Source organism: Xyrauchen texanus, chromosome 35 (assembly GCF_025860055.1).
Source record: "Xyrauchen texanus isolate HMW12.3.18 chromosome 35, RBS_HiC_50CHRs, whole genome shotgun sequence".
In the NCBI taxonomy this organism is placed as follows: Eukaryota; Metazoa; Chordata; class Actinopteri; order Cypriniformes; family Catostomidae; genus Xyrauchen; species Xyrauchen texanus.
Genome location: NC_068310.1, coordinates 31,386,039 through 31,411,831, shown reverse-complemented (window position 1 = coordinate 31,411,831; position 25,793 = coordinate 31,386,039). Strand labels below are relative to the sequence as shown.

The window sequence follows — 25,793 nt, the reverse complement described above, 5'->3', positions numbered from 1 at the left end:
GCTCTTCTGTCAGCTTGAATCAGTCGGCCCATTCTCCTCTGACCTCTAGCATCAACAAGGCATTTTCGCCCACAGGACTGCCGCATACTGGATGTTTTTCCCTTTTCACACCATTCTTTGTAAACCCTAGAAATGGTTGTGCGTGAAAATCCCAGTAACTGAGCAGATTGTGAAATACTCAGACCGGCCCGTCTGGCACCAACAACCATGCCACGCTCAAAATTGCTTAAATCACCTTTCTTTCCCATTCTGACATTCAGTTTGGAGTTCAGGAGATTGTCTTGACCAGGACCACACCCCTAAATGCAGTGAAGCAATTGACATGTGATTGGTTGATTAGATAATTGCATTAATGAGAAATTGAACAGGTGTTCCTAATAATCCTTTAGGTGAGTGTATAGACGTGTTATATCGAGGAAGAAATATTACCGGAGAATTCATGTGACAGCATATACATAGAAAATCCGAAAATATGTGGAACAAAATCCCGACGTGTCCATTATTATGAGTTCAACATGATATCGGGTCAATGTGTCTTAATGTGTCTGCGATAAGTACAGTTTCAAATAGATGAAGACTAACACATGATGCGAGTTTATCACAATTATAGGCTAAAACAGTTAAGTAATTCCATTTATTTTAGGCCAAACAAACAATTATGCAAAATCCAGTTCCATATGATTAATAGAAATATTTATAGCACGTCAGGCTGAATTTAAGATTGTTGATCATCATTGGTTAATTGCTCCAACACCTTAAATATGATATATTATGAAATTCAACACCAGAGGACAATACCTGATAAAACTTCAAATAAGTGGCCTGAATTTACTGATGTTTTAGTAGAGATAATTTTACTGATGTTTTAGTAGAGATCATTTTTTTATTTAGTTATTGGTTTTACAGTTGGCGTAGGCTTTATTATATTTTATTTACTTGGCTATTATACATGCAAATCTCCAAAAAAAAAAAATTTTTTTTTAGGGGGTTGTGGGTGGGCAGTCTTGTAAATTTTCTCAGGGTGGGGGCTTAATGATTAACACTAACCCTTGCCTTAAAGTCTTTTCTAAGGATGCAGTGAACTAATGTTAGTGCAATGCAAAATGTGACATTACACATGCACCTCGAAGAATGCACGAAGTTTCCTAAAAACTACACAAGCATCAGAACATCTTGATGCTTAAGAGATGCTTTGATGTCCATAGGAGCTGTTTACACCTTCTTTAAAATCTGTGTCAAATTAAAAATAACTTCAACTTTGAACGCATCTCAAGACATCTGCGTAGTGTTATATTTGTTGCACTGCCTCTAATTTTTTGTAGTGCAAGCACGTGTTCGGTCTGAACATCCCCTTATGGTGTTTCATGCAGCAGATCAGTTTATACTAGTGATTTGAGGCTGGATTTGCGGCATCACTGTGCTGTGCTCACGGCCAAGCTGTTTTCTTTAGTTAAATCATGCCCCTTGCTCTCGATGTGTCCTCTACATGGCAACCGGTATATTTGTTGAGTAATCAAACTATGCTTTTATAGCCCCATGTGTTCTGAGTCTGTCTTTGTTTCTCAGACACACATACACACACTTGTTCTCTCAGACTATCTCTGCTTTTTCTCCTTAGTCTGTCTGCTATTCACGGCTGATGAGACAGGTTTTAGTACGTCAGAGGAGACATAAGCAGTGAGAAAGAGCGAGCAGGACAGAATGAGACAGAGTTAGAATGGGGGACAGATGCACGACCTCTAGAACAGCACTTAGAGGATGGAGGACGAAGGAAATGGTAGTACAGGTGACGGTAAAGAAGAAACAACGGTTAGACGAGTGACCATTAGAGGGCCTGCCACTCTGGTGCACCAGTGAGGGAGCGTTGAAGTGAACTGCCCAGAAGAAGGAGTGGGGGAAAAAGCTTCAACATGTGTTTCTGTCACGTCCTGGACTTTTTTGACCAGGCCTTGTGACAGAGTGACTGAAGACAGCGGGGGACTAGACGTTGAGCTGGACAATTTTGTTAGTCTTGTGAGTCATGACTCAACTGGGTACGTGACTCAAACACCTGTTCCAACTTTCTTGTGGAACAATCTGAAGAAAGTTATGCTAATTTGCCTTTTAATTGAATCTAAAGAATATCATGTTTTTCTGAGTTAGCATCTTATTTGTTTTTAGCCAGACCTTATTGCTTAATATATTTATAATATGCCTCTTTGTCCTGAGATGGTCTTGCATTCTTTTGAATTTTAGACATTGCGAAAGGAACATTCAGGCACATAGGAGGGTGTTAAAAGCTTCCAGGAACCTAGGAGCACCTCAACCAACCCTTTAGTCACAGCCGTCACCATTGGGGAATGAGATAACGGAGATGGTGGTCACTCAGTTAGAGCTGGAGCTCTGTTATCATGGAACAAAGCTCAGAGGATTTACGTGCAAGCTTACCCGCTCAGCTCATGGCTTCCTGCCGGAGAGCTCGTACATCATCGCTGCACAGGTCTTGATGCCATATCTGCTGGGAGGACTGGGGATGGTGGCGGCCGGTATCGTCATGGATATTATTCAAGTATGAGCAATTAAGATAAGCTTAGGTGTATTTTGTTGCATATGCTGTTGAAATGGGATGTGTTTAGGTCTCCAATGTTTTTAAACTACTGAAAGTACAGTATTGATAACCTTTAAAAAGTAGTTTGGCAGTACCATGGTACTGTAATGAAATCTTGATGCTGAATATTCACATTTCATGATATTTACAAGTATGTTTTTAATGGCCAGTGCCAAGAACAATATCTAGAGAGCAGGGAGGCCAATATAATGTAATTGCTGCTCAAAATATTTTGAAAAGAGAAAGTGTGCACTATCTAAGGCTTTCAGTAGATTTTGGAATGAGACTAAGCCAAATTCCAAGATCATTTCCAAGATATATTCCAAGAATATTTCAGGTTAAATACAAGGTGCTGTGTCCCTCATTGTAACAGTAAGGCACTTACAATGGAAGTGCCAGTTGATATACATTAAAATACATACTGTTTCACAAGTATAGACAAAATATGTTAACATTATGATAATTTTGTGATAAAAAAAAAATAAATAATAAAAAAAAAAGATTTAGCACTAGATTACCGTTCACCAGATTAGAGGGTTTACCAGTGATACGTCGTCATGACAATGAAGTTATAAAATTGAATATACCGTAACTTTACACAGATATGATTGGTAAGCGATTCTATATCCCTAAAATCATGTTAACATATAAAATGTTTATGTCTTGTAGCTATATTTTGAAGCAATGTGTATTTACAGCCAAAAAAAAGTTTGGGATCTACAACACAATCATTTCATGGGATATCAGCAGCACTCTGCACAATCACATGTCAACTTCCAGTAATGGTTCCTTGTGTTCCTCTCCTCTAGATTGATGTGGTTGGCATGGACAGTGTTTCGTACCAATTAATTGAATTCCTGTGGGGGTGGGTGAGATGGTCCTTGCGAGAATGTAAGCTCTTGTTTCTAGAAGGCTGAAAGAGAGAGAGCAATAAAAGTGGGCTTGCTCCCAGGATTGGGCAGTGATGAAACACCAGCCATCAAAACAGCTTGGACTGTGCATGAGTTAAAAATACCAGCCTTTGGCTGCCAGGTTGGCACCAGTCTCTTATCTGTTTATTTAAAAATTATGGTTATTTTTAGCTGCATATGAGGGTTTGTAAAGATGGGAGCTCTCAACTTGTATACTTACACATACTAAAAATGGCACAGCATCAAGAGACCATTCATTTTGACTGAGTTACTCCACCCTCATAGTTTTCCATTATGCGATGGTTCATGATTTTGCTGATGACTGGACAGTAAATTGGTAAATTAGAAAAATAGCCGAAACCTGCGCTGTGTTTGTTGTAAAATACTATCATGCTGCATACTGCGCAGTGAATAGTGCCTACTCTTCTAGAAAATAGCACGTAGAGCAGTATACATTGCCTCAATCTATACCAAATTTAGTATACTACATCAATGTCATGTTTTATGCATGTCAGCAGGTGACATCCAGTTATCTTAGAATATTTGTATTATTAATGTTATGTTATATTATGTTACATTAGGTTATGTCAGGTCAGGTCATGAAATTATGCAAGGTCAGGTTATGTATGGTTAGGCTACGTTACGTTGCGTTAGGTTACGTTACTTTAGGTTATGATAGGTTGGGTTACGTAGCGTTTTGTTAGAATTTATCTTTTGTAGTGAAACAGGAGAATTGTCTTGATATTTTAGAAGCTGTCCACATAGGACATTTTTGATCTTAATGCTGTGTCTTTCTGTTTATGGGTCCTTAGAGTTAGTCACAAATATTAGTGCATGCTGTATTATAGATTTATAATAGCTTTAAAGTGTTTTTCTTTTTAAATTGCTGAATTGAATGTTTTTCTTTTAATTGTTATTTCATAAACACTGTTTTCACAGTACCAGGTCAACCTCGAAAACTAGGCCTGGAGAGCTCAGTGGTAAAGACGCTGGCTACCACCCCTGGAGTTCACTTGTTCGAATCCCAGGGCTCGCTGAGTGACTCCAGCCGGGTCTCCTAAGCAACCAAATTGGCCCGGTTGCTAGGGAGGGTAGAGTCACATGGGGTAACCTCCTCGTGATCGCTATATTCTTGCTCTCGGTGGGGCACGTGGTGAGTTGTACGTGAATGCTGCGTTGGATGGTGTGAAGCCTCCACACACGCTTTATCTCCGCGGTAACGCACTCAACAAGCCATGTGATTGACGGTCTCAGACGCGGAGGCAACTGAGATTCGTCCTCTGCCACCCGAATTGAGGCGAGTCACTACGCCACCACGAAGACTTCGAGCACATTGGGAATTGGGAGAAAAATGGGAGAAAATCCAAAATGAATAAAATTAAAAAATATAGGAAGAACCAACCCAAGATAAAAGTTTCAAACTTTTTGTCTAAATATTGTTTTTTTTTGTGTGTGTTTCAGCATTGGGATGTGTTTAAGGTGATCACAGAGATATTCATCCTGGTACCTGCTCTGGTCGGGCTCAAGGGAAACCTGGAGATGACTCTAGCTTCCAGACTGTCTACTGCTGTAAGTAAAATAAATAAATAACTTAATGGTAGAAGTATACAGCGACCTTAAAAATATTTGTACATTTTTGACACACTGTAAAAAAATTAATGTTCTTTTCGAGAATGTTCTTTTCTTTTTACCTTAGCGTTTAAATTAAGAGAAGATCAAGTATGTAGGATAATTAAATGATCCTGCTTCACTGCGATTGTGTTTGCTCAGGCTAACACTGGACAGATGGATGACCCCAAACAGCAGTGGATGATGGTAACCTGTAATCTTGCTCTTATTCAGGTGGGTGAGTCACAAAGGGCCTAAAGCATTGAGAATGACTGTTGATATTTTTGTATAATCAACTGGAAACCAGCTTTTAGTAACTGTCAAAGCTCAAATATAGAGATTAAAAGCATGTTTGATCATGAACAAATATTCATTAAACTTTAAATAAATACAAAAGAATATATGCAAATACTTTTGATGGAATTATTGGAAACCTTGAATAGTGTCTGGAATGCCAATAATTACTCATTGTAAAAATAACATTTTAATCTACGTTAATTATAAATGAAGGAATATTATTTTTGCAGAGTTGTTTTGGTGCAGACTGTGAATGTCTGGTTGATTCTGTGTGCTCTCCTCAGGTTCAGGCCACTGTGGTGGGCTTCCTGGCAGCTCTTGCGGCCGTGGGGCTTGGTGCTGTGTCCAGAGGAGGTGTAGAACTGGACCAAGCGGCAGTGCTGTGTGCTAGCAGCATTACTACTGCATTTGTGGCAGCACTGTCTTTAGGTACACCACTCGTTATCATTTAAAGTCAACACAAAAATTACTTTCTTATATACTCATGAGTTCTTGTGTGTTAGCTTTGAGGCTATCTCTATGCTAATGTACACCTATATTTTGACAAAAGTCTCTTATATATGCAGATATACTGTACATATTTCAAATGGACAGTCTCTTTCCTGGGAAAACCAACCAAAATATTTATGAGTCTTCTTGCACTACACAGATTTTGGATGTGTAAAACAACATTGTATATGCTGTTAAACATTTCAGAATATGGAATGATAAAATGTAAACATTGTGAAATAATGGAAATGGGACGTATATGTTTTCATTGTGCTTACATTTTTAAAGAATTGTTTTAACCCTCCTTTTGCGTTCGGGTAATTTTTGATCCGGGAGAGGTAAATAATAATTTTTCAAAACCACATAGTTTTTAGTACAGGAACCAATCTTTGTGACTCAAGACTATAAAAATTAATATACAGTGCATTCAGAAAGTTTTTTCTCATTTGTTATGTTGCAGCCTTGTGATAAAATGCTTTAAAATATAATTGTTTACATCAATCTACACTCCATACCCCATAATGACAAAAAAAAAAACTGATTTTTGATATCTAAATTTATTAAAAAGAAAAAACTGAAATATCTCATTACTTACTTGAAGCATTTTTTTTGGGGATTTTCTGCCATTATTCTTTGCAGATCCTCTCAAGCTCTGCCAGGTTGGATGGAGACAGTCGGTGGACAGCTATTTTCAGATCTCTCCAGAGATGTTCGATTGGGTTCAAGTCCGGGCTCTTGCTTGGCCACTCAAGGACATTCACAGAGTTGTACCTAAGCCACTCTTGCGTTGTCTTGGCTATGTGTTTAGGGTCATTGTCCTGTTGAAAGGTGAACCTTCAGCACAGTCTTAGGTCCTGAGTACTCTGGAACATGATGTTTTTAAGGATATATCTGTATTTTGCAGCATTTCCTTCATTGAAACTTTCCTTCAACCCTAACCAGTCCCTGCTGCTGCAAAACACCCCCAAAGTATGATGCTACCACTACCATGCTTCACCGTTGGGATTGTATTGTGCTGGTGATAAGCGGTGCCTGGTTTCCTCCAGACATGACACTTGGAATTGAGGCCAAACATTTCAATCTTCATTTCATCAAACCAGATAATCTTCTTTTTCACAGTCTGAGAGTCCTTAAGGTGCTTTTATGCAAATTCCAAGTGGGCTTTCATGTGTCTTGCACTGAGGAGAGGCTTCTGTCTGGCCATAAATCCCAGATTGATGGAGTGTTGCAGTGATGGTTGTTCTTCTGCAAGTTTCTCCCATCTCCACACATGATCGCTTGACCTCAACCAGAGTGACCATTGGGTTCTTTGTCACCTCTCTTACTTAAGCCCTTCTTACCTGATTGCTCAGTTTGGCTGGGTGGCCAGCTCTAGGAAGAATCCTGGTTGTTCCAAACTTCTTCCATTTAAGTATCATGGAGGCCACTGTGCTCTTGGGAACCTCCAATGCAGCCAAAATTTTTTTTGTAGCTAGGCAGTTTCTTTGACCTCATGGCTTGGTTTTTGCTCTGATATGCATTTTCAACTATGAGAGTTGTAGACAGGCGTGTGCCTTTCCAAATCATGTCCATTGAATTTAATTTGGCACATGTGGACTACAATCAAGGTGTAAAACATATCAAAGATTATCCAGAGAAATGGGATGCACCTGAGCTAAATTTCAAGCGTCATAGACAAGGGTCTGAATATTTATGTCAATGTGATATTTCAGTTTTTTTTGTTTTTTTGTTTTTTACAAATTTGCAAAGATATCAAAATTCTGTTTTTTGCTTTGTCATTAATGGCTATGGAGTTGATGTGAAAAATTTTTATTATTTAAACATTTTATCATAAGGTTGCAACATAACAATATGAGAAAAACTGAATGCACTGTAAACACACACACACCCATACAGTCTCTCACACACAAAACAGACATGACAGATAACAGAATAAACATAACAAATTCTATATATTAAAAGAATATATAAGAATCACAACTACCCTGGATAATGCAACATAACCTTTCAGTCTTTGTATCTTTCATATATATCTAACATGATCCCTAAAATACAGTAATCAGTTCTACCAGTCTTCATTCTCTGTCTGCAGGTCTGGTGATGGTTGGTGTGATCATTGGCTCCAGGAAGGTGGGCATCAACCCTGATAATGTGGCCACACCCATTGCTGCCAGTCTGGGAGATCTCATCACTCTGTCTCTGCTGGCTGGAGTCAGCAGCACTTTGTTCCAATACAAAGGTGAGAGCAAATAGTCATTTATTCATCTTGACTGTTACATTACCTAATAATAGCAAGTTTGTATGCATGACATTACATATTGTTGCATATGTTATAAAGCAGGTTGTTATTTGTTAACAAACTTAAAGGAACTGTTCAACAATTCTGTGATCATTTACTCGCCCTTGTGTTGTTCAAAACCTGTATAACATTCATTCTTCTGTGGAACACATGTTTGGCAGAATGACAGCTTCAGTCACATTTTTTATATTTGTGTCATTGAAGACTACATACTACTTGAGTATGAGCTGTTTAAAGTGTCAGATACTGATTAACAGGAAGCATCAGACATTTTCCCTAATTTAACATGCATACATGAAAAGTACTTGTAAAGCCCATATATTTAACTGTTGTGAGAACAGGTACTGTTGTTACATCAAAGTGCCAGAAGAGGGCAGTAGAAATGTACTAAAACCATATTTGTGATTTGCATTTGATTGTAAAGCCCATATATTTAACTGTTGTGAGAATAGGTACTGTTGTTACATCAAAGTGTCAGAAGAGGGCAGTAGAAATGTACTAAAACTATATTTGTGATTTGCATTTGACTGATATGATTTCTGTGGTTATAAACATAGTGAGATCAAAGATAGCAGATACCATAGTGAAAATCTCCTTCCCTAGGAAAATCATCTTGCTGTTTTGTTTAAAAATGCAAAAAGTCCCAAGAGGAAGTTGTTACATGTATAAAGAATCCTTCAAAACATAGATTTACTTAATTTCCAAAAAAAGAGAAAAATTCTGTCTTTGAATCACCCACATGTTCTTCAGAACCCATATGACTTCCTTTATTCCATGTAACACCTAAGGAGATCTTAGGCATAATGTAAGCTTTTATCATTTACTTTCATTGTATGGCATAAACATGCAATGAAAGTGAATGTTGACTAAGATCTCCTTTTGTGTTCTTTGGAAAGAAATGTCTCAGGGACTTTTTGAACAACATGAGTGTGAGTAAATGATGATTGTATTTTCATTTTTGTTTGAACTAACCTTTTGAAGTCATAATGTGACACTTCTATATTAGGGCTAAGAGAAATACACATACTTTATTTAGCAAATGTGAAGGAGGATGAAATATTGTAAAATAAGTAAAGGTATGATTTAATTGGTTTCAGACCCTAGTTGAAGTTCTCTGTCTTTTGTGTGTGGGACTTTTATGTTGGTGTGAAAACATCCTGTAGTGGGCAAAATGGACTTTTATTTTGACAGGAGAGCACCTTGGAGGAGGAAGGCCTTCTTTGGTAGAAAAGGCCAGTTTGGGAGGGAGCAGGCATGTTTTTGAACTAAATAGTTTGGTGTTTTGAAGCTTTCTCCTTTGGAGTCGATTATGGAGTAATTACCCATCGAGGTTCAAGAGAAGACTTGGGTTTTTGGTATTTTTGCTAGTTCATCACGTTTGGAGGATTATTACCATTTTTTCTGGATATTTTTGATGCATTTTTTTTGGGCGCAAGGACTAAGGATTTACACACAAGGACAATACTTCTCATGCATGGACAATTTGATCAAGGACTCTGGGATAAGTGCTAATTTTTCTGAATGACTGGTGTGATATCAATATAATTTGTTGGTTAATCTGCTTATGCCTATCTTTGACTGATTTCAAGTAATGATACAGTTTTAGTTCCTTAATCATTCATGCAAACGTGAGTGCCCTGAACTTTTAAGTGACTACTGGTTTTCTTAAGTTGCAATCCAAGTTTGTTACAGACTCATGTGAATGGTGGTATTGAAATGAATTGAACTGTGTTATCTGATTTTTTATTTTTATCATTTTGTCAAACAGTGTCTTATACTTACAATGGAAACTGTTAATTCTAATTCAGAGGCAGAGTTAGTTCCAGTAGATAGTGTGGGTGTAGCAGAGTCCCTTCCTTTCAATCCTGCGCCACCTGGAAATATATACAGGAATCCAGGATCCGTAATAGATATAAGTTCACTGTTAGGTGAAATGTATATTGACAGCCAAGCTGAAGATAGTGATGATGACGCTCAACCTGTTGTAAATCCGTTAAGAAATGAGATCGGAAGAACAGATTTAGTAATATCAAACCTCTCTCAAACAGTCCAAGAATTACGTGCTGAAATGGAAACATTGAAAGATGGTCTTCGAACATCCAGTGAGAGTGCAGTAAACCGAGAAGCTGTATTCAGAGATGTGGTGAATCAACGGTTCGATGACATTGAACATTTCATGCAAAGATCTTTGGCTAAGCTAGAAAATGGAGTTATAGACTGTCTGCAAAGAAGGGATGAAAAGTGGCGAAAAGAAGTTGACCATATCAGGAAAACCAATACTCCAATGACTCGTTTTTCCTTTGGGGCTGCCACTTCAGACAGTGAGAGAATGTATTCAACTATACCAACTGCTTCCTACCCTAAACCCCCAATTCATTTAGAATTCCCTAGTTTTGGGGAGACCAGAGAAACCAGTGATGTAGTGGAGTTTGTGGAGCGATGTGAGAATTTTTTGACACTCAGACACTTGTCAGACACCGAACTTGTAGCCACCCTAAATGCTGTTCTCTCTGGACCTGCCAGGAGTTGGTGGCTGGCAGAACAAAACAAGATCCATAATTGGGACGAGTTTAAAAGAGCCTTTTTGGGAGCATTCCTTCCCACTGACTATCTCACTGAGGTAGAGGAACAACTTAAAGCTATGATCCAAGGTCCTGATCAGTGCATTAGAGATTTTGCTTATGACTACATGGCATTATGCTTAAAGTGGAAGACTGATCTTCCTGAGGAAGAAGTGGTGAGAAGAATCCTAAATAACTGCAACCCTTCTCTGGCAGGAAGCTTAAGGGGTGCTGTGCATACAGTGGAGCAATTGGTCAAGGTTGGGTCATTGGTGGAAAGAGACCTCAATTCCAAAAGAGAGTATTGGGCCAAAATAAATCAGATGAAAGCCAATGAAAAAGGGAAGAAGAATCCAACAGCCTGTCATGTTAATGTCTCCAAACCCCTGTCTGGACCAACTAAACATCTAGCTTTAGTGCAGGCTGCCACCCCTCTGTTGCTTCGAGCAGTTTTGGGAATTCGGGGCAAGCTAGTGGAGGCTATCCTAGACACTGGCTCCACATTCACTTTAATGCAGAGACAGCTGTGGGAAGTGTTGGCTAAGCCAGGTGAGCAACTGAGGAAACATTTCAACAGGACTTTCATGCTAGCTGATGGGAAGGCCCAAACCTCAGAAGGCAGAGTCCATGTGATCTACGAGTGGCATGGAATGATGTGGACAGTCGACGCTTATGTGATGGCCGACCAACAGCTTGCTTTTCCCCTTATATTAGGCCTGGATTTTTTAAGTCAAACTGGAGTACGTTTACATGTGGGAGAACATAATTATGAACTGTGTATCAATGGACGGATGACTGTGTTTCCTTTTCTCTGCCAGCCCCTTGGGGATAAATTATGGAGCCAGCAGGAGGAACAGGTTATTAATGTGTTTATGGCACTGCCATTAGAGTCTGGAGTACCTGAGTCAGTAACTGTTCTGGACTCTTCATTGAAGGATGATCTGATACACAGGAATCCTCAGGTAATACAACAGCTGTTGCACGCATGGCCTTCTGTCTGTTCCAACAAGTTGGGGAAGACAAACCTAACTACCCACCAGATCATAACCACAGATGACCTCCCAGTTAGGTGCAAAGCCTATCGAGTCTCACCTCTAAAGAAAGATATAATTCGGGAAGAGATTGAAAAGATGCTCCAAGATGGCATTATTGAGCCTTCACAATCTTCTTGGGCATCCCCAGTGGTACTGGTGCCTAAACCTAATCAAAGCCTACGGTTCTGTGTTGATTATAGGCGTTTAAATGCTAAAACGCCTCACGATGCTTATCCTATGCCCCTTATCCATGATATTCTAGAATCTATGCATGGAGCAAAATATTTCAGCACGCTGGATTTGAAATCAGGGTACTGGCAGGTGGAGATGGAGAAGAGTAGCCGGGAAAAGACTGCTTTCATCACCCCCTTTGGCCTATACCATTTTTTGACAATGCCGTTTGGTCTGAAAAATGCAGGAGCTTCTTTTCAACGTCTCATGGAGAGGGCATTAGAGGGGTTGAGAGGCAGCATCTGTTTTGTATACATTGATGATATTATTGTATACTCTCCGTCTAAAGAGCAGCATCTTCAGGATCTTGAAGTGGTCTTTTGTAGACTTCAGAAGGCCAACTTGACTTTGAATTTGAAGAAATGCCATTTTCTCAAGACCGAATTAAAATTCTTGGGCCATGTAGTCTCAGGAAAAGGGGTGGAAGTGGATCCGGAAAAGACAGCTGCTATTACCAACTATCCCATACCTCATGATCTTCTTTCCTTGCAGAGATTCTTAGGCCTGATAGGATGGTACCATAAGTTTATTTCTCATTTTGCTGAGCTTGCTGCTCCCTTGTATCATTTGCAGCGAAAAAATGTTTCTTGGGCTTGGACCAAAGAATGTCAGCAGAGTGTGGAGAGTCTGAAAGTAGCCCTACAACAAGCCCCTGTGCTGGCCCAACCAAATTTTCTTCATCCATTTCAAGTACAAACCGATGCCAGGGCCATCGGACTTGGAGCAGTACTCACGCAAAAGATTGATAATGAAGAATGTGTTATCGCTTATGCCTCGAGAAGTCTAAGGGGAGCCGAACTAAACTATTCAACCTCGGAGAAAGAGTGCCTAGCTGTTGTATGGGCAGTAGAAAAATGGCACCACTATCTGGAGGGGGTACCCTTTGTAGTATACACTGACCATGCAGCATTGTCGTGGGCCTTTAACGCTCCAAAGACAATATCCAGACTCACCAGATGGACACTGAGGCTGCAACGATTCCAATTCCAAGTTCAGTATAGAAAAGGTAGAATGAACGTGGTACCTGATGCCCTATCTAGGTCCATCCAAGATCAAGCAATTGTGGCTGCATGTGTAGCAAAGAGGACCTTCTCATGGAACTTTGAGTTGCCATCCTCTCTGGCTGAGATAGCAGAAGCTCAAGACCAAGACGAGCAGGTAAAGGAATTGCTGGATAAATTAGAAGTGAAGAATGAACAAATTGATCGGATAAAATGGGATATCCAACAGGGCGTGTTATACAGAGTTATACCTTACGCTGGTGGTGCCAAATACCAGCTGGTGGTGCCAAAATCCCTAGTCCTCACTTTCATCGACTACTTTCACAACAATCCTTTAGGAGCTCATCTTGGGAAGATGAAGACCCTTTTGATAATCTTGGAGGTGGCATGGTGGCCCGAAGTCAGGAAGGATGTGTGGAAACATGTTAAAGAGTGTGTTGCGTGTCAGCAATACAAGCCTTCCAATTCAAAACCTTTGGGTTTCCTCCAATCGACTGAGGTGAATGAGCCTGGTCATATGCTTGGCGTTGACCTCATGGGGCCGTTCCCTAAAAGTAAGAAGGGCAATGTCTTTCTTTTGGTAGTGGTGGACTACTTTACTAAATGGGTTGAGCTTTTCCCTTTGAGAGATAGTAAGACTCCACGCATATGTCGAATCTTAAAGGACGACATCTTCAATCGGTGGGGGGTCCCAAAGTACATTCTATCAGATCGAGGCCCACCTATTTCTCAGCCAGCTCCTGGTTGATTTGTGTAGAAACTGGGGAGTAATTAAAAAATTAATTGCCAGTTACCACCCACAGACCAATCTCACCGAAAGAGTTAACAGGACCTTGAAGACCATGATGGCTTCTTATGTGGGAGAAAACCACAGAGAGTGGGACATGTGGCTGGCAGAGTTTCGATTTGCAATAAATAATGCCAAACATGAAACTACTAATAGGGCTCCTGCGGAGCTCACTCTGGGAAGACAACTTCAAGGACCTATTGAGAGACTGGTTCACTTTTCGCCAAACCCCTCTCAATCTTCATACTCAATAATAGAAAGACAACATCAACTTGCTGAAGAAGTTAAACAATCTACGAGGAAGGCACAACTTAGACAAGCCAGGTACTACAATACCCACAGGAGATATACTCAATTTCAGGTGGGAGACCTGGTCTGGGTGAGGGCCCATCCTGTTTCTAAAGCTTCTGAGTATTTCTCATCTAAATTAGCCCCACGATGGTCAGGGCCAGTGAGGGTGAAGACGAAGCTTGGCCCAGTGAATTACAGGGTCAGATGGATTCATCCAAATAACAAAGAAGAGACAGTTAACGTTGTTAATTTAAAACCCTTCTGGGGAAGCTTCCCTCAGTAGCTGCTGGCGGGGGACTCTGTGACACTTCTATATTAGGGCTAAGAGAAATACACATACTTTATTTAGCAAATGTGAAGGAGGATAAAATATTGTAAATAGGTAAAGGTATGATTTAATTGGTTTCAGACCCTAGTTGAAGTTCTCTGTCTTTTGTGTGTGGGACTTTTATGTTGGTGTGAAAACATCCTGTAGTGGGCAAAATGGACTTTTATTTTGACAGGAGAGCACCTTGGAGGAGGAAGGCCTTCTTTGGTAGAAAAGGCCAGTTTGGGAGGGAGCAGGCATGTTTTTGAACTAAATAGTTTGGTGTTTTGAAGCTTTCTCCTTTGGAGTCGATTATGGAGTAATTACCCATCGAGGTTCAAGAGAAGATTTGGGTTTTGGTATTTTTGCTAGTTCATCACGTTTGGAGGATTATTACCATTTTTTCTGGATATTTTTGATGCATTTTTGGACGCTAAGGACTAAGGATTTACACACAAGGACAATACTTCTCATGCATGGACAATTTGATCAAGGACTCTGGGATAAGTGCTAATTTTTCTGATTTGACTGGTGTGATATCAATATAATTTGTTGGTTAATCTGCTTATGCCTATCTTTGACTGATTTCAAGTAATGATACAGTTTTAGTTCCTTAATCATTCATGCAAACGTGAGTGCCCTGAACTTTTAAGTGACTACTGGTTTTCTTAAGTTGCAATCCAAGTTTGTTACAATAAATGTTACAGGTGGCACCAGAGTAATATCAAAGGTTTGTGTATGCTCAGATGTATGGTACTTGTCCCCGCTGGTGTGTGGCTTCTTCCTTCTACTCATTCCTCTCTGGGTGGTCATCGCCAGGCGCAGTCCTCAGATTAAAGAGGTGCTTAAGTCCGGCTGGCAGCCTGTTATAGTGGCCATGTCCATCAGCAGGTACAATGACATCAGAATGAAACATCAAACTAAGGATAATAATAATCATATTGAAATGTAAAATATTCATTTTGCCAGTAATAGATTGACTCACACGGTTATGGAAAACCTGAAAATATCAGCAAATTTTAATGTATCTGAGAAAACCGTAGAAATGAATTAAATCTAAAAAGAAAATAATAATAATAAAATGATGGAAATTCCATTATAATCAATATAATAAAAAATCAGCATACATTTTATAGTTATGATCTTCTGTAAATGTTTCAAAGATTTTTAGAGTGCAATCCCAATTAAATTACTTTTAGCAATCCTTATCCAGTAATTATGAGCGAGTGTAAAATTTATGGAAATTCATTGGTCTAAAGATGATGTAACATCTTTCATCTGAGTTTATTCAGTCACGAAACATTCTGAAAATCATAAACGGCACACTTTTCTGTTTGTACACCATTTAAATCGATATAAAGAAACTTGATTAGACATTGCTCATTTAAGATGTCAGTTTAATTGTTATTTAATAGTGAATTTATGTAAATTTGATAGGATTATGAAATGTATTTTTCATTAACCTTTCATTTAAGTTTTGGAGGTCTTATTCTTGATAAGACTGTGAGTGATCCGAATTTTGAGGGCATGGCTGTCTTCACCCCAGTGATTAATGGTGAGTAAATGTCAGGACAAATCACACTCCTCATTCCTTTAATATTCATATTTACATTTCATAAACACCTTATGCTGAATTTACAAAGCAGTATTTGCAAAGCTAAGTTAAAACTATTCATAATTTAGAGTAGTTAAACTACAGTCGTGTTACCAATTTGAAAATGTAGTTGCAGGACCTGCACTACAAGCTACTTGTGAAAATTGCGGACTACATTGAAGCTATGAAAGGGGTTATATATTTTTTAAATACCTATTAGATGATATAATACATTTTTATAATCAGAAACCAGCACAAAAGCATTTTTTTGATTTGGGTGATATAATTAAGTCGAGCAAAATTCATATAATTAGAAACATACATAGTTTATATAATGGAGTTGAAAACAATGACAAACTGAAGCATTTAAAGGAATAGTTCACCCAAAAATTCTCATCATTTACTTACCCTCATGTCATCCCAAATGTGTTCTAACATCCCAACGCCGAACAGGAATGTAAAATAAGCTTAAAGGAATAGTTCATCTAAAAATTTAAATTCTCTCATCATTTACTCACCCGAAACTTTGAAGCTCCAAAAAGCAAATAAATGCTGCATAAAAGTAATCCATACAACTCCAGTAATTAAATCCAAGTCTTCAGAAGAGATATGATAGGTGTGGGTGAGAAACAGATCAACACAAACTAAGATTTTTAGAAGAATATTTCAGCTTTGGAGGTCGATACAATGCAAGTGAATGGTGAAGAAAACTTTGAAGCTCCAAAAAGCACATACAGAAAGCAGAAAAGTAATTCATACAACTCCAGTGGTTTATTCCTTGTCTTCTAATGCGATCCAACCGATTTTGAGTGAGAACAGACCAAAATATAACTCTTTTTCCTCTATAAAATCTTGACGTCTGCAATCTCTTTGGTGATCACGATTTCAAGCTCATTTACACTTCCTAGCACCATCTAGCAGAAAGCATGCGTCATACACTAGAAAGTGTAATCAAACTTGAAAGCATGATAGCCAAGGAGATTTAAGTTATATTTTGGTATGTTCTCACCCAAAACAGATTTGATCACATCAGAAGACATGGATTACACCACTGGAGTTGTATGGATTACTTGTAGGCTGCATATCTGAAATGGCACGAGGGTGAGTGAATGATGAGAATTTTCATTTTTTAGCTACAAAAAAGACACCGTACATGAGCTTCCTTGAATCATATGAAACTTTGAATCGTTAAAGCACATCTGATTATGGTTTGTATGGCTGTAAATCTACATGCACAATACAATGTGACCAAAAAATTAGTGCATTGGAAAAATTAGCTTTTTACTTGAAAAGCTACTCAATGTTATTCTGAAACAGCTGAACTATGGTCATGCTATTGAAGAATTTAGTTACATTTGTAGTTTCACTACTTTTAGTTAGTTACTCTCCAACACTAGTACAAAGTAACAGTTAGCCTGAAAAACAAGTTTATAAATGTGCTTAATTTAAGACTTTTTCTTCTCCAACTTCTCATCACAGTAAAATTGATCACATCTCTCACTCTCCATATTTTCAGTTACTGCTCAGCTTGTGGATACAGGGAGGCGATCTGACTCTGTTGCCAGAATAAAAACTTTTTCATTCCAAATCATCCCAATAAATCAGGGCACTGGCTCTTTGTTTGCCACTTTGTATTGTACATGAAAGAAATTGGGTATTTTGATGGGAGTTTAAATAATAGATTTAAAAACCCCATCCGAGGCTGTCAAAGGCAGAGTTTGTTTGGCTTTACGTAAAATATCACTTGTGGTGATTTGTAAACTTCTACCATCTGGTTTTGATTTCCCCTTGCTGGTCTCATTCCTACCCAGCTGCACATGTGCACTACCAGTGTTCTGTCTGTCCCTCTCAAATGATAACTCAACCCAACACACGAATATGCTGGCAGAAATGACGTGCTTCCCAATGGGAATAGAGTGCATACAAGTTTGTAAAAAGTGTCTAGTCCTGTAGTAAAGGGGTGAATGTCATATTTAACCCCAAGACAAAAAAGCCTACATTTAGGATCATTAAGGTATGTTTGCTTTGTGCATTATTTTCAGGACACTAAAAGGAATAGTTCACCCAAAAATGAAGATTTATAAAAGAATATCTCAGCTGTGTAGATCCATACAATGCAAGTCAACAAGGTCCACTACTTTGAAGCTTAAAAATCATGTAAAGGCAGCATAAAATTTATCCACACGACTCTGGTGTTTGTAACATTGTCTTCAGAAGTGATATGATAGATGTGGTGGAGAAAAATATTTAAATCTTTTTTTTTACTATACATTTCTAGTTTCAAATAGCACTCCTAAGCACACTTCTGTTCTAAAGGTTCTTCTTCTTTTGTTATTAGGATTCTCATTCTTCATGCATATCACCACCTACTGGTCACGGAGGAGAATTTATAAAAAAATTAAATAAAGAAAAATAAAAAATGTTATCTGTTTCTCACCCACACCTATCATATCTCTTCTGAAGACTTGGATTTAGTTACTGGAGTTGTATGTATTACTTTTATGCAGCATTTATTTGCTTTTTGGAGCTTCAAAGTTTTGGTTGAGTAAATGATGAGAGAATTTAAATTTTTAGGTGAACTATTCCTTTAAACTCATTTAACATTCCTGTTCGGCATCGGGATGTTAAACTATACCCGTCATTTTTTATTATAATTTTCATTAGCGTAACACAGTAATTTCTTTGAATATTACAGTGAAAAAGATATTGTAGTATAATGATTTCTTATGTGAAATTAGGGAAATGAAAAGGCAGTAACTAAAGAGTACTACTATGATGTATAAATTCTTTACAGTTTAGATAATACCTATTTTTCTATTCACGTTGCAATATTAAGAACGTCATAATGACCATCTTATTCCGTGTTGCAATAAGTAGAATTGGAGGGGGAGGGGATAAAAATGTGCAAAACTGCCATGAAAATAATGTCACAATGTAGAAAGTCTAAATGGCCCTAAATTGCACTTATTTCTTTAGATTTTGAGGTAAAATAGGACCAGGACATTTTCTTGACAGGTTTTGTTCAAATCACCCAAGAGCGCACGCAGTATCCCTGATTTCTCTGCAGTCGACTTCTCTGACGTCTTCCATGGCTATTCGTCTGGAACTGGCACAATCCGCACTATTTTTCCAGCTCAGTCTGAGACAAACTGCCCTTAATAAGGAACACAAGGTGGCTGTGATTCAGGAAGACTAATTTGATATCTTATTTATCTGTTTATCTTATTATTATTCATGTGAAGGAATGCCCTCCTGCTGTAATATTCCCTAAAGGCTGTCATGTGGGCAGTTTCACATAATATGCTCAAGCTTAAATGTGGAAAAGATTAATTGCACACATAATACTTTGATGGTGGTGAAATATGATGAAAAATATTAATATTTGTGTCAGTGTACATATTCTCCTAGACACATTCCTTTGATGTGAATGGTTTATACTTTCCTTTTTATTCATAAATGAGTGATTGTGGTAATTGTAATGGTGTAATGATTGGAAAGGTCTCACATTCTTTCCTCGTTGTTTTTAGGTGTGGGGGGAAATCTGGTGGCCATCCAGGCGAGTCGGATCTCCACCTACCTTCATTTCTGGAGTGTCCCTGGAGTGTTGCCGTATAAGATGAGACAGCAGTGGCCCAATCCCTGTGTCACATTCTTCTCCTCAGGTGAGGTCACTTCTAAACTATTTGTGTGCCTCAAAGGAATTTCTCACTCCTTTTTGTCCTTGAGATAAAGTCCCTGATTTTGATTATTAGTGTTGGTACTAGTCCACCTTAGTCGAGTCCGAGTCAAGTCTGAGTCTTTAAAAAAATCGTGTCCAAGTCCAAAAGGGGCCGAGTTGGACTCAAGACAGAGTCCATAACAAGACAAGTCAGAGTACGAATAAATCCGTTCAAGAATCTGAATTAAAATTGTAACTTTAAAATCAACATTAATATTTTAAGCTTCTTTATTTCTAATTTTATCAAAAATTATGGGGAGAAATATATTTAATGTAATTAATTAAATACATTTAAAGTGTTTAATACATTTTATAAACATGTAATAATTCCCATACAATTAAACAAAAAGATCAGATACCATTAGAAATATATTTTTATTCTTCTACACTTCACAATTTTCAGTCCTCCTGCTGTGTCCAGGTGTAGCCTACTTCCCTAAAGTCAAGATCAAATTAGTTTTATGACAAACTCTCCTTGAGCTGTCGTGTTGTTCTTTTCACATTATATTTAGTATGGATAATAGGTGAATAGAGACTTCTGTTCTTTGTATTTTCTGACTTTTTTGCCAATGAAATGCAAGTGCTAGATTGACAGGTAACACACAAAGTTGCACTACAAATATGTAATGGACTGAGTTGTGCAATTTCCATCACGGTCTATTTCATCCGTCATATTAGTTTAAATGTCCCTGATACGTAGCATATTTGATTTTGTCTTGATATAGTCATCATTTTCAGTTAGAAATGGTTTGCGTAGAATCGTGATTCTGATAAAACATTTGTTCTATTTAATAATTTGCTGAGTTGGGGAATGTACTTTTAAAAGTGTACTTCTGTTATTGATTTTTCTCGATGAGAGCGGAAGAGCATGTGTGGTAATCTCTTTCCCACACACACATACAGCACGCACGCACGCAGGCAGGCGAGAGAGAGAGTACTTTGAAAGAGTGCGCGCTGCTGCTCTCAGCCAGAATATCACACGTAAGGACATACATGTGTGAAAACTGATGTGCAGTATCAAATACACAGAATGTTTGATAGTACTAACTGTAGAGAGCATATCATAACACCATTAAAAGACTTGAGTCCGATCTAGAGTACCCCAACTCTACTGATTATTCTCAGTCATTTTGATATAATTAAATAAGGAACGGCCCTTTCACCTGTGTTGTTTTTTTATACAGGAGTGAACTCGAAGTCAGCCTGGGTGCTGTTCCTCCTGGTGGTACCTGGCCACCTGTTGTTTCTTTTTGCCATTAATATGCTCCAAGGAGGTCACACTGCCATCACGCCAGCCTTTACCTGCTGCTACCTAGGAGCTGCTCTACTTCAGGTGAGTCTTAATGTTACCAGTTACCAATTAGATTCTTATTGACTTGTTAATGTTACAGCATTAGGGGTTTACATAAAAAAATGCAAAACAAGCACTGAAAATAAAGTCATTAACTCATTCTCACTTATTGTTTCACACTAGTGGCTCGATTTACAGATGCATTTGTTTCATGTAAACGTTTTGCCAAGGAAAGGTTAAGTCGTCCATTGGCATGCGTCACTGTAGTGTAATAAAATCTTATAGATCAGCGCTACTCAACACGCAGCCCACGGGCCCTCAAGCGATCTTTTGCGGCCCGGGTTATATCATCATAAGAATATATTGATCAGCAGCCTATCAAATCTGTATGAATTGTGAGGTGTCCATTTTCATGAGGATTTATGCTAGTTCTGTACATTGCTACAGGGTATCCGTGGGTCATTAAAAAGCATTAAAAGGTAATAAATCAATTTGGTGAAAATTAAGGACATTAAAAAGTATTAAATAAAATTTCCTGAGGTATTACATTTTAAATTTTTTATTTTTTTACATTTCCCTCGTAAGATTACGGATGAACATTTCCCACGCCGGGCAGATATCAGAGAATATATTTGGTGCGCTGTTTTCAATGGCAGTAACACGAGCGAATACACATTTTAGGAAGTTCTAGCGTATCTTTTAACATGCACTCAGGTTAATTAATTGTTTTCGTGCTACAAGTTGGAGTGAGAGTGTTGTGCCCTGCTTTGTTTGACTGGCCAGCTACCGTAATCTTTCACACGCATCATTAAAGAGGATGAATACAACATTTATTGATTTATTTGAATTTTTAGATAAGTGACATCATGTGAAAGCTTAAACTAAAATCGTATTTCTCCAAAAAAAACTACATCTGACTCAAATGATGGAGCGTCACTATTTGTGCATAGCTGTATTATGTGTAGATATAATGAGAGATTGTTTTCAAAATAAAAGTCCCACTTTTAATTAACTAATTTTGAAATTAATTGCGAACATTAATTACAGTGTAAAAATTTAATATTTTACAACACAGATTATTTTAGGATCTCTCACAATATGGTGGAATTAACTTTACATTAATTTGCTTTTTTTTTCACAAAAATTTATTTATTTTTATTTTATTTAAATTTATATCTGCTACATAGCTAATGGTGAAACTGTACTTATTAAACACAATCTATATGCAGTTTGGACCAAAAGGCAACAATGTTTGTGAAAGCTGTAGAATATATATCTGATATCTAATATTCAAATGGGTTCCATAAAAAGGGAATGAAGATGTGCTGAAGTTTTTGCACGTACTGTTAATTCACAAAATGAAAGCACCATTCAGAGAGGTTGAACGAAGATATGTCCCAGCTTTTTCAAACAATGTTTCCCCAATATAGCGAAAGTATAGCTCAGGTAAAGCAAAAAGTTTTACATGTGGCATGACATCATATAATGTATAATTCGATTATAGTTCAAGGGCAAGCTTGTTAGTAGTGTTAATAACACAGGGCCATTTGAGCTCATGTTTGACGAGAGCCTCAATGAGTGCACTAAAAAACATAAACAAATGAATGTTTATGTAAGATTTTTGGAGTGATGTCCAGTCGAGGTATAGCATGAACATTGGCATAAATAATGAACTTTAATAACTACTGTAGATGTCTGCATAAAAATACACACTGTAGGGATACAGTATCAAACCAGGCCATTACTTTTTTATTTTGGTAAACTGCCTTTTGTTGTATCATTTAAGACCTTAAATTTCAGTAAACTGAATTTAAGACATTTTAAGGATCTGCGGGATCAGTGTATCCTAAACCAAACAAAAATGTCCATACATTTAAATCTAAAACATTCATGTCTGTGTTTGTCAACAATCCAAATATTATTTACATGTAAAATAGATGTATAAAGTTTAAAAATGAGTGTTTTCTCACAGGTCGGGATCCTTATTTATATGGCTGACTTGATTGTGCGTTCGATGTGGAGGAAAGGACTGGACCCTGATAACTTCTCCATCCCATACCTGACTGCACTGGGTGACCTGTTGGGCACGGGGTTCCTGGCCCTGTGTTTCCGTTTGGTCATGTTAGTGGAGGGGGCTTGACCTTTAAGATGCAAGCCCACCTCCACCCAATCCCAGCTACAGTTTAAGTCAGAACACCGTAGCCAAATACATTTAAACTCAGCTTTTCACAATTCCTGACATTTAATCATTGAAAACATTCCCTGTCTTAGGTCAGTTAGGATCACTACTTTGTTTTATATATATATATATATAACAAAGTATATTCACATTTTTATTATCTATTCATAACAAGAAACTAATAAAAGGAATATTTCACCCAGAAATAAGAAATCTGTTATCAAAAGCATATTTAAAATTGTTTAAAAAAGTTTTTTGAATTCATAAAGTTTGGATAAGAAACAAACCAAAAATGAAATCATTAAATCACTAAAACATTTAGAAATCTGCCCTAACTCTCTTTGATTCTATTAAAGTATCGATGTCTCTGTTTATGACTTTGATATTTTCAATGAAATGGTTGATTCAGTTTACAAAACCTGTATGAATGACAAAATGAGTTAATGATGACAGAATTTGAATTTTGGGGGTGATCTTGTCTCGACTTTATGTATGTAATCAGTTGTTCCACTTTATTTGGATCAATTGATGACAATGAAGTTGATGTGGCAGTTTTTATTCAAGACATTTGTAAAATATTCACTCTTAGGCTTAATTATATTAAAGGCAGTTCGGGAGAGAGAGAGAGAGAGCCACACACTCTTGTTTAAATTAAATATTACTTTGACGGTTTAGCCAATTCCTGCCTCCTCCTTGCCCATTTGAAACCCTGTTACAATATGCATACCCACAAGCTTTCAAAACAGGTGCAAACTGTGAGAGTTACATCACATGTGACAAATACCTTTGCCACACTTCAACAGTTTAACTCGCACATTGAATGGTTTCTTAATCTCACATTTCCTCATACATATGTATCAACCAGCTAAATACATTTATAGTTTAAAAGACAGAAGTAAGGACAAAGTAAGGACATTATGCCAGGACAAAAGCATGGAGAACTTTGCGCCTTCTAAATCTACATGTATTTTTTAAGTTCCTCTTTAGATGGCGAGATAATGCATTTAAATATTATAAACCAAGACATACACTAGTTTCATAGGTGACTCCTTGTGCCCATATTAAATTCAATATGACATACTGGAATGTCTATTATCAGCAATAATAGCTGTTTTATATGCAATATTGCACACCAGGTACCCAGTGCACCAGGCTAGCGAAGCACCCCAAGGCAAAGGATGTATGTCTGCCAGATATTAGTCAGATACCACCTTCTAACCTTTTCTCAAAAGATTTCATCATCATTTCAACTGTAAAAATTAGGCATTGGCCTTTGACATAGAAAAAATATCAAAATCATTTAAGGCTAATTTAAATAGCTAAGGAACCACAAGTAAAATCTTTGTGAATGATTAAATTGTAGTAGGGCTTTTAAACCGTACTGTAATGCACTTGTACACAAAGGGTTGGATGCATGACTTGTAGTTCTAAGAGACCTTCTACACAGCTTAAAAAGTTTACAGATATTGGTACCTCATTAGAAACATTTATTGCACTTCAACGCTTATTACAGATTCATAAGACGAGCGTTTCCTCAAAGATTCTGCTGATGTTTGATGTGCAATGCCCTGTGGGTAGTTTGCACCTCACCCTGCATCCATAACTCAGCAAGAGGAGCACTGATGAGGATCTACCTTTCCACAACCACAGCTATGCACTGTTTACTCAAGCCTGATGCATGCTAACTAAAGAGGTGACCCTTTAAGAACGCCATTTAATTCCAGAGTTGCTGAACTGGCCAAGGTAGTTCACCTGTTTACAGTTTGTAACTGAAAGAGTAGCCTAAATGCATCCTTTAGTTTGATTCCCTAAAGGCCAGAGTATACTTAGTTTTTCCGTGTGTCGTTCCGTCTCTCGCACAGTAAAGTGCTTAGTCTTTCAAAGTATACTCTTTTGGCTGCAAGCCCATACAGACGCATTTGTACGAATGCGCAGACAATGTACAAAGACGAGGACTGTTCTGGTCAAGAAAAACAGGCTGGATGCGAACAATCAGTGTGTACTCTCCTGATGATGAAATCTGCGTGTTAACGTGTTGTACCTGAGATGTGTCGGCACGTGGAAAAGCGGAGTATACTTTGGCCTTAAGACACTTCGACACTTAAGACACTGCCTATCTTCAAAGGCTTTATCTGCTCAAAAATACAGTTGATGGTTTGTAACCTTAAGACTTGGTCCTCGTCCACACTAATATGTTTTCCACTTAATTTTTCAAAGTTGAGAGAATTTTCGAACCAGTTCCAGTTTGGACGAGAGCAAAATCAATGTGTTTTCGACTGAAAACGTATTATGATGGAAGTGGCCTTGGAAAATACTTGAGATGGTAAAACAAAATCCTGTTGACCTGCAAAGGGTTAAGGTCTGAAATCATATCCCGGAAAGCTAGAAAGGTAGCTTTGAGATCAGCCACATTACGTTCCGTAAGGAATTTCATCAAGATTAAAGTCAAGGATTTGCTGGTTATGGTTCAAGAGCAAAAATACCGCTTTTGACAATAAATAATCTACAAAATACCATAAATATCATTTGGGTGGTGAAGATTGAAAGAGGCAAAACGTTCATAGCATTTGTCTGTTGATGAAGAATCCCGCTTCACTTATCAACATTC

At 37.9% G+C, this 25,793-nt stretch overlaps 1 protein-coding gene across 3 annotated transcripts in view; it reads left to right on the top strand.

Annotated features, from left to right (window-relative positions):
• LOC127629277 (solute carrier family 41 member 1-like) overlaps nucleotides 1–23,167 on the top strand; it is a 94,670-nt gene extending 71,503 nt beyond the window's left edge. Inside the window, exons 1-11 of one of the 3 annotated variants that reach the window (XM_052106435.1) lie at nucleotides 1,782–2,033; nucleotides 2,236–2,548; nucleotides 4,960–5,067; nucleotides 5,269–5,340; nucleotides 5,688–5,832; nucleotides 7,985–8,131; nucleotides 15,150–15,294; nucleotides 15,879–15,958; nucleotides 19,525–19,659; nucleotides 20,900–21,048; nucleotides 22,979–23,167. In XM_052106435.1, coding sequence (XP_051962395.1) covers nucleotides 2,354–2,548; nucleotides 4,960–5,067; nucleotides 5,269–5,340; nucleotides 5,688–5,832; nucleotides 7,985–8,131; nucleotides 15,150–15,294; nucleotides 15,879–15,958; nucleotides 19,525–19,659; nucleotides 20,900–21,048; nucleotides 22,979–23,146 — 1,344 coding nt within the window. In that variant the 5' untranslated portion in view covers nucleotides 1,782–2,033; nucleotides 2,236–2,353 and the 3' untranslated portion in view covers nucleotides 23,147–23,167. Of the gene's footprint in view, nucleotides 1–1,781; nucleotides 2,034–2,235; nucleotides 2,549–3,396; nucleotides 3,620–4,959; nucleotides 5,068–5,268; nucleotides 5,341–5,687; nucleotides 5,833–7,984; nucleotides 8,132–15,149; nucleotides 15,295–15,878; nucleotides 15,959–19,524; nucleotides 19,660–20,899; nucleotides 21,049–22,978 lie in introns of those variants that run through there. The other 2 variants (XM_052106438.1, XM_052106434.1) reach the window with 2 other exon arrangements.
• The last annotated feature ends 2,626 nt before the right edge of the window (nucleotides 23,168–25,793 follow it).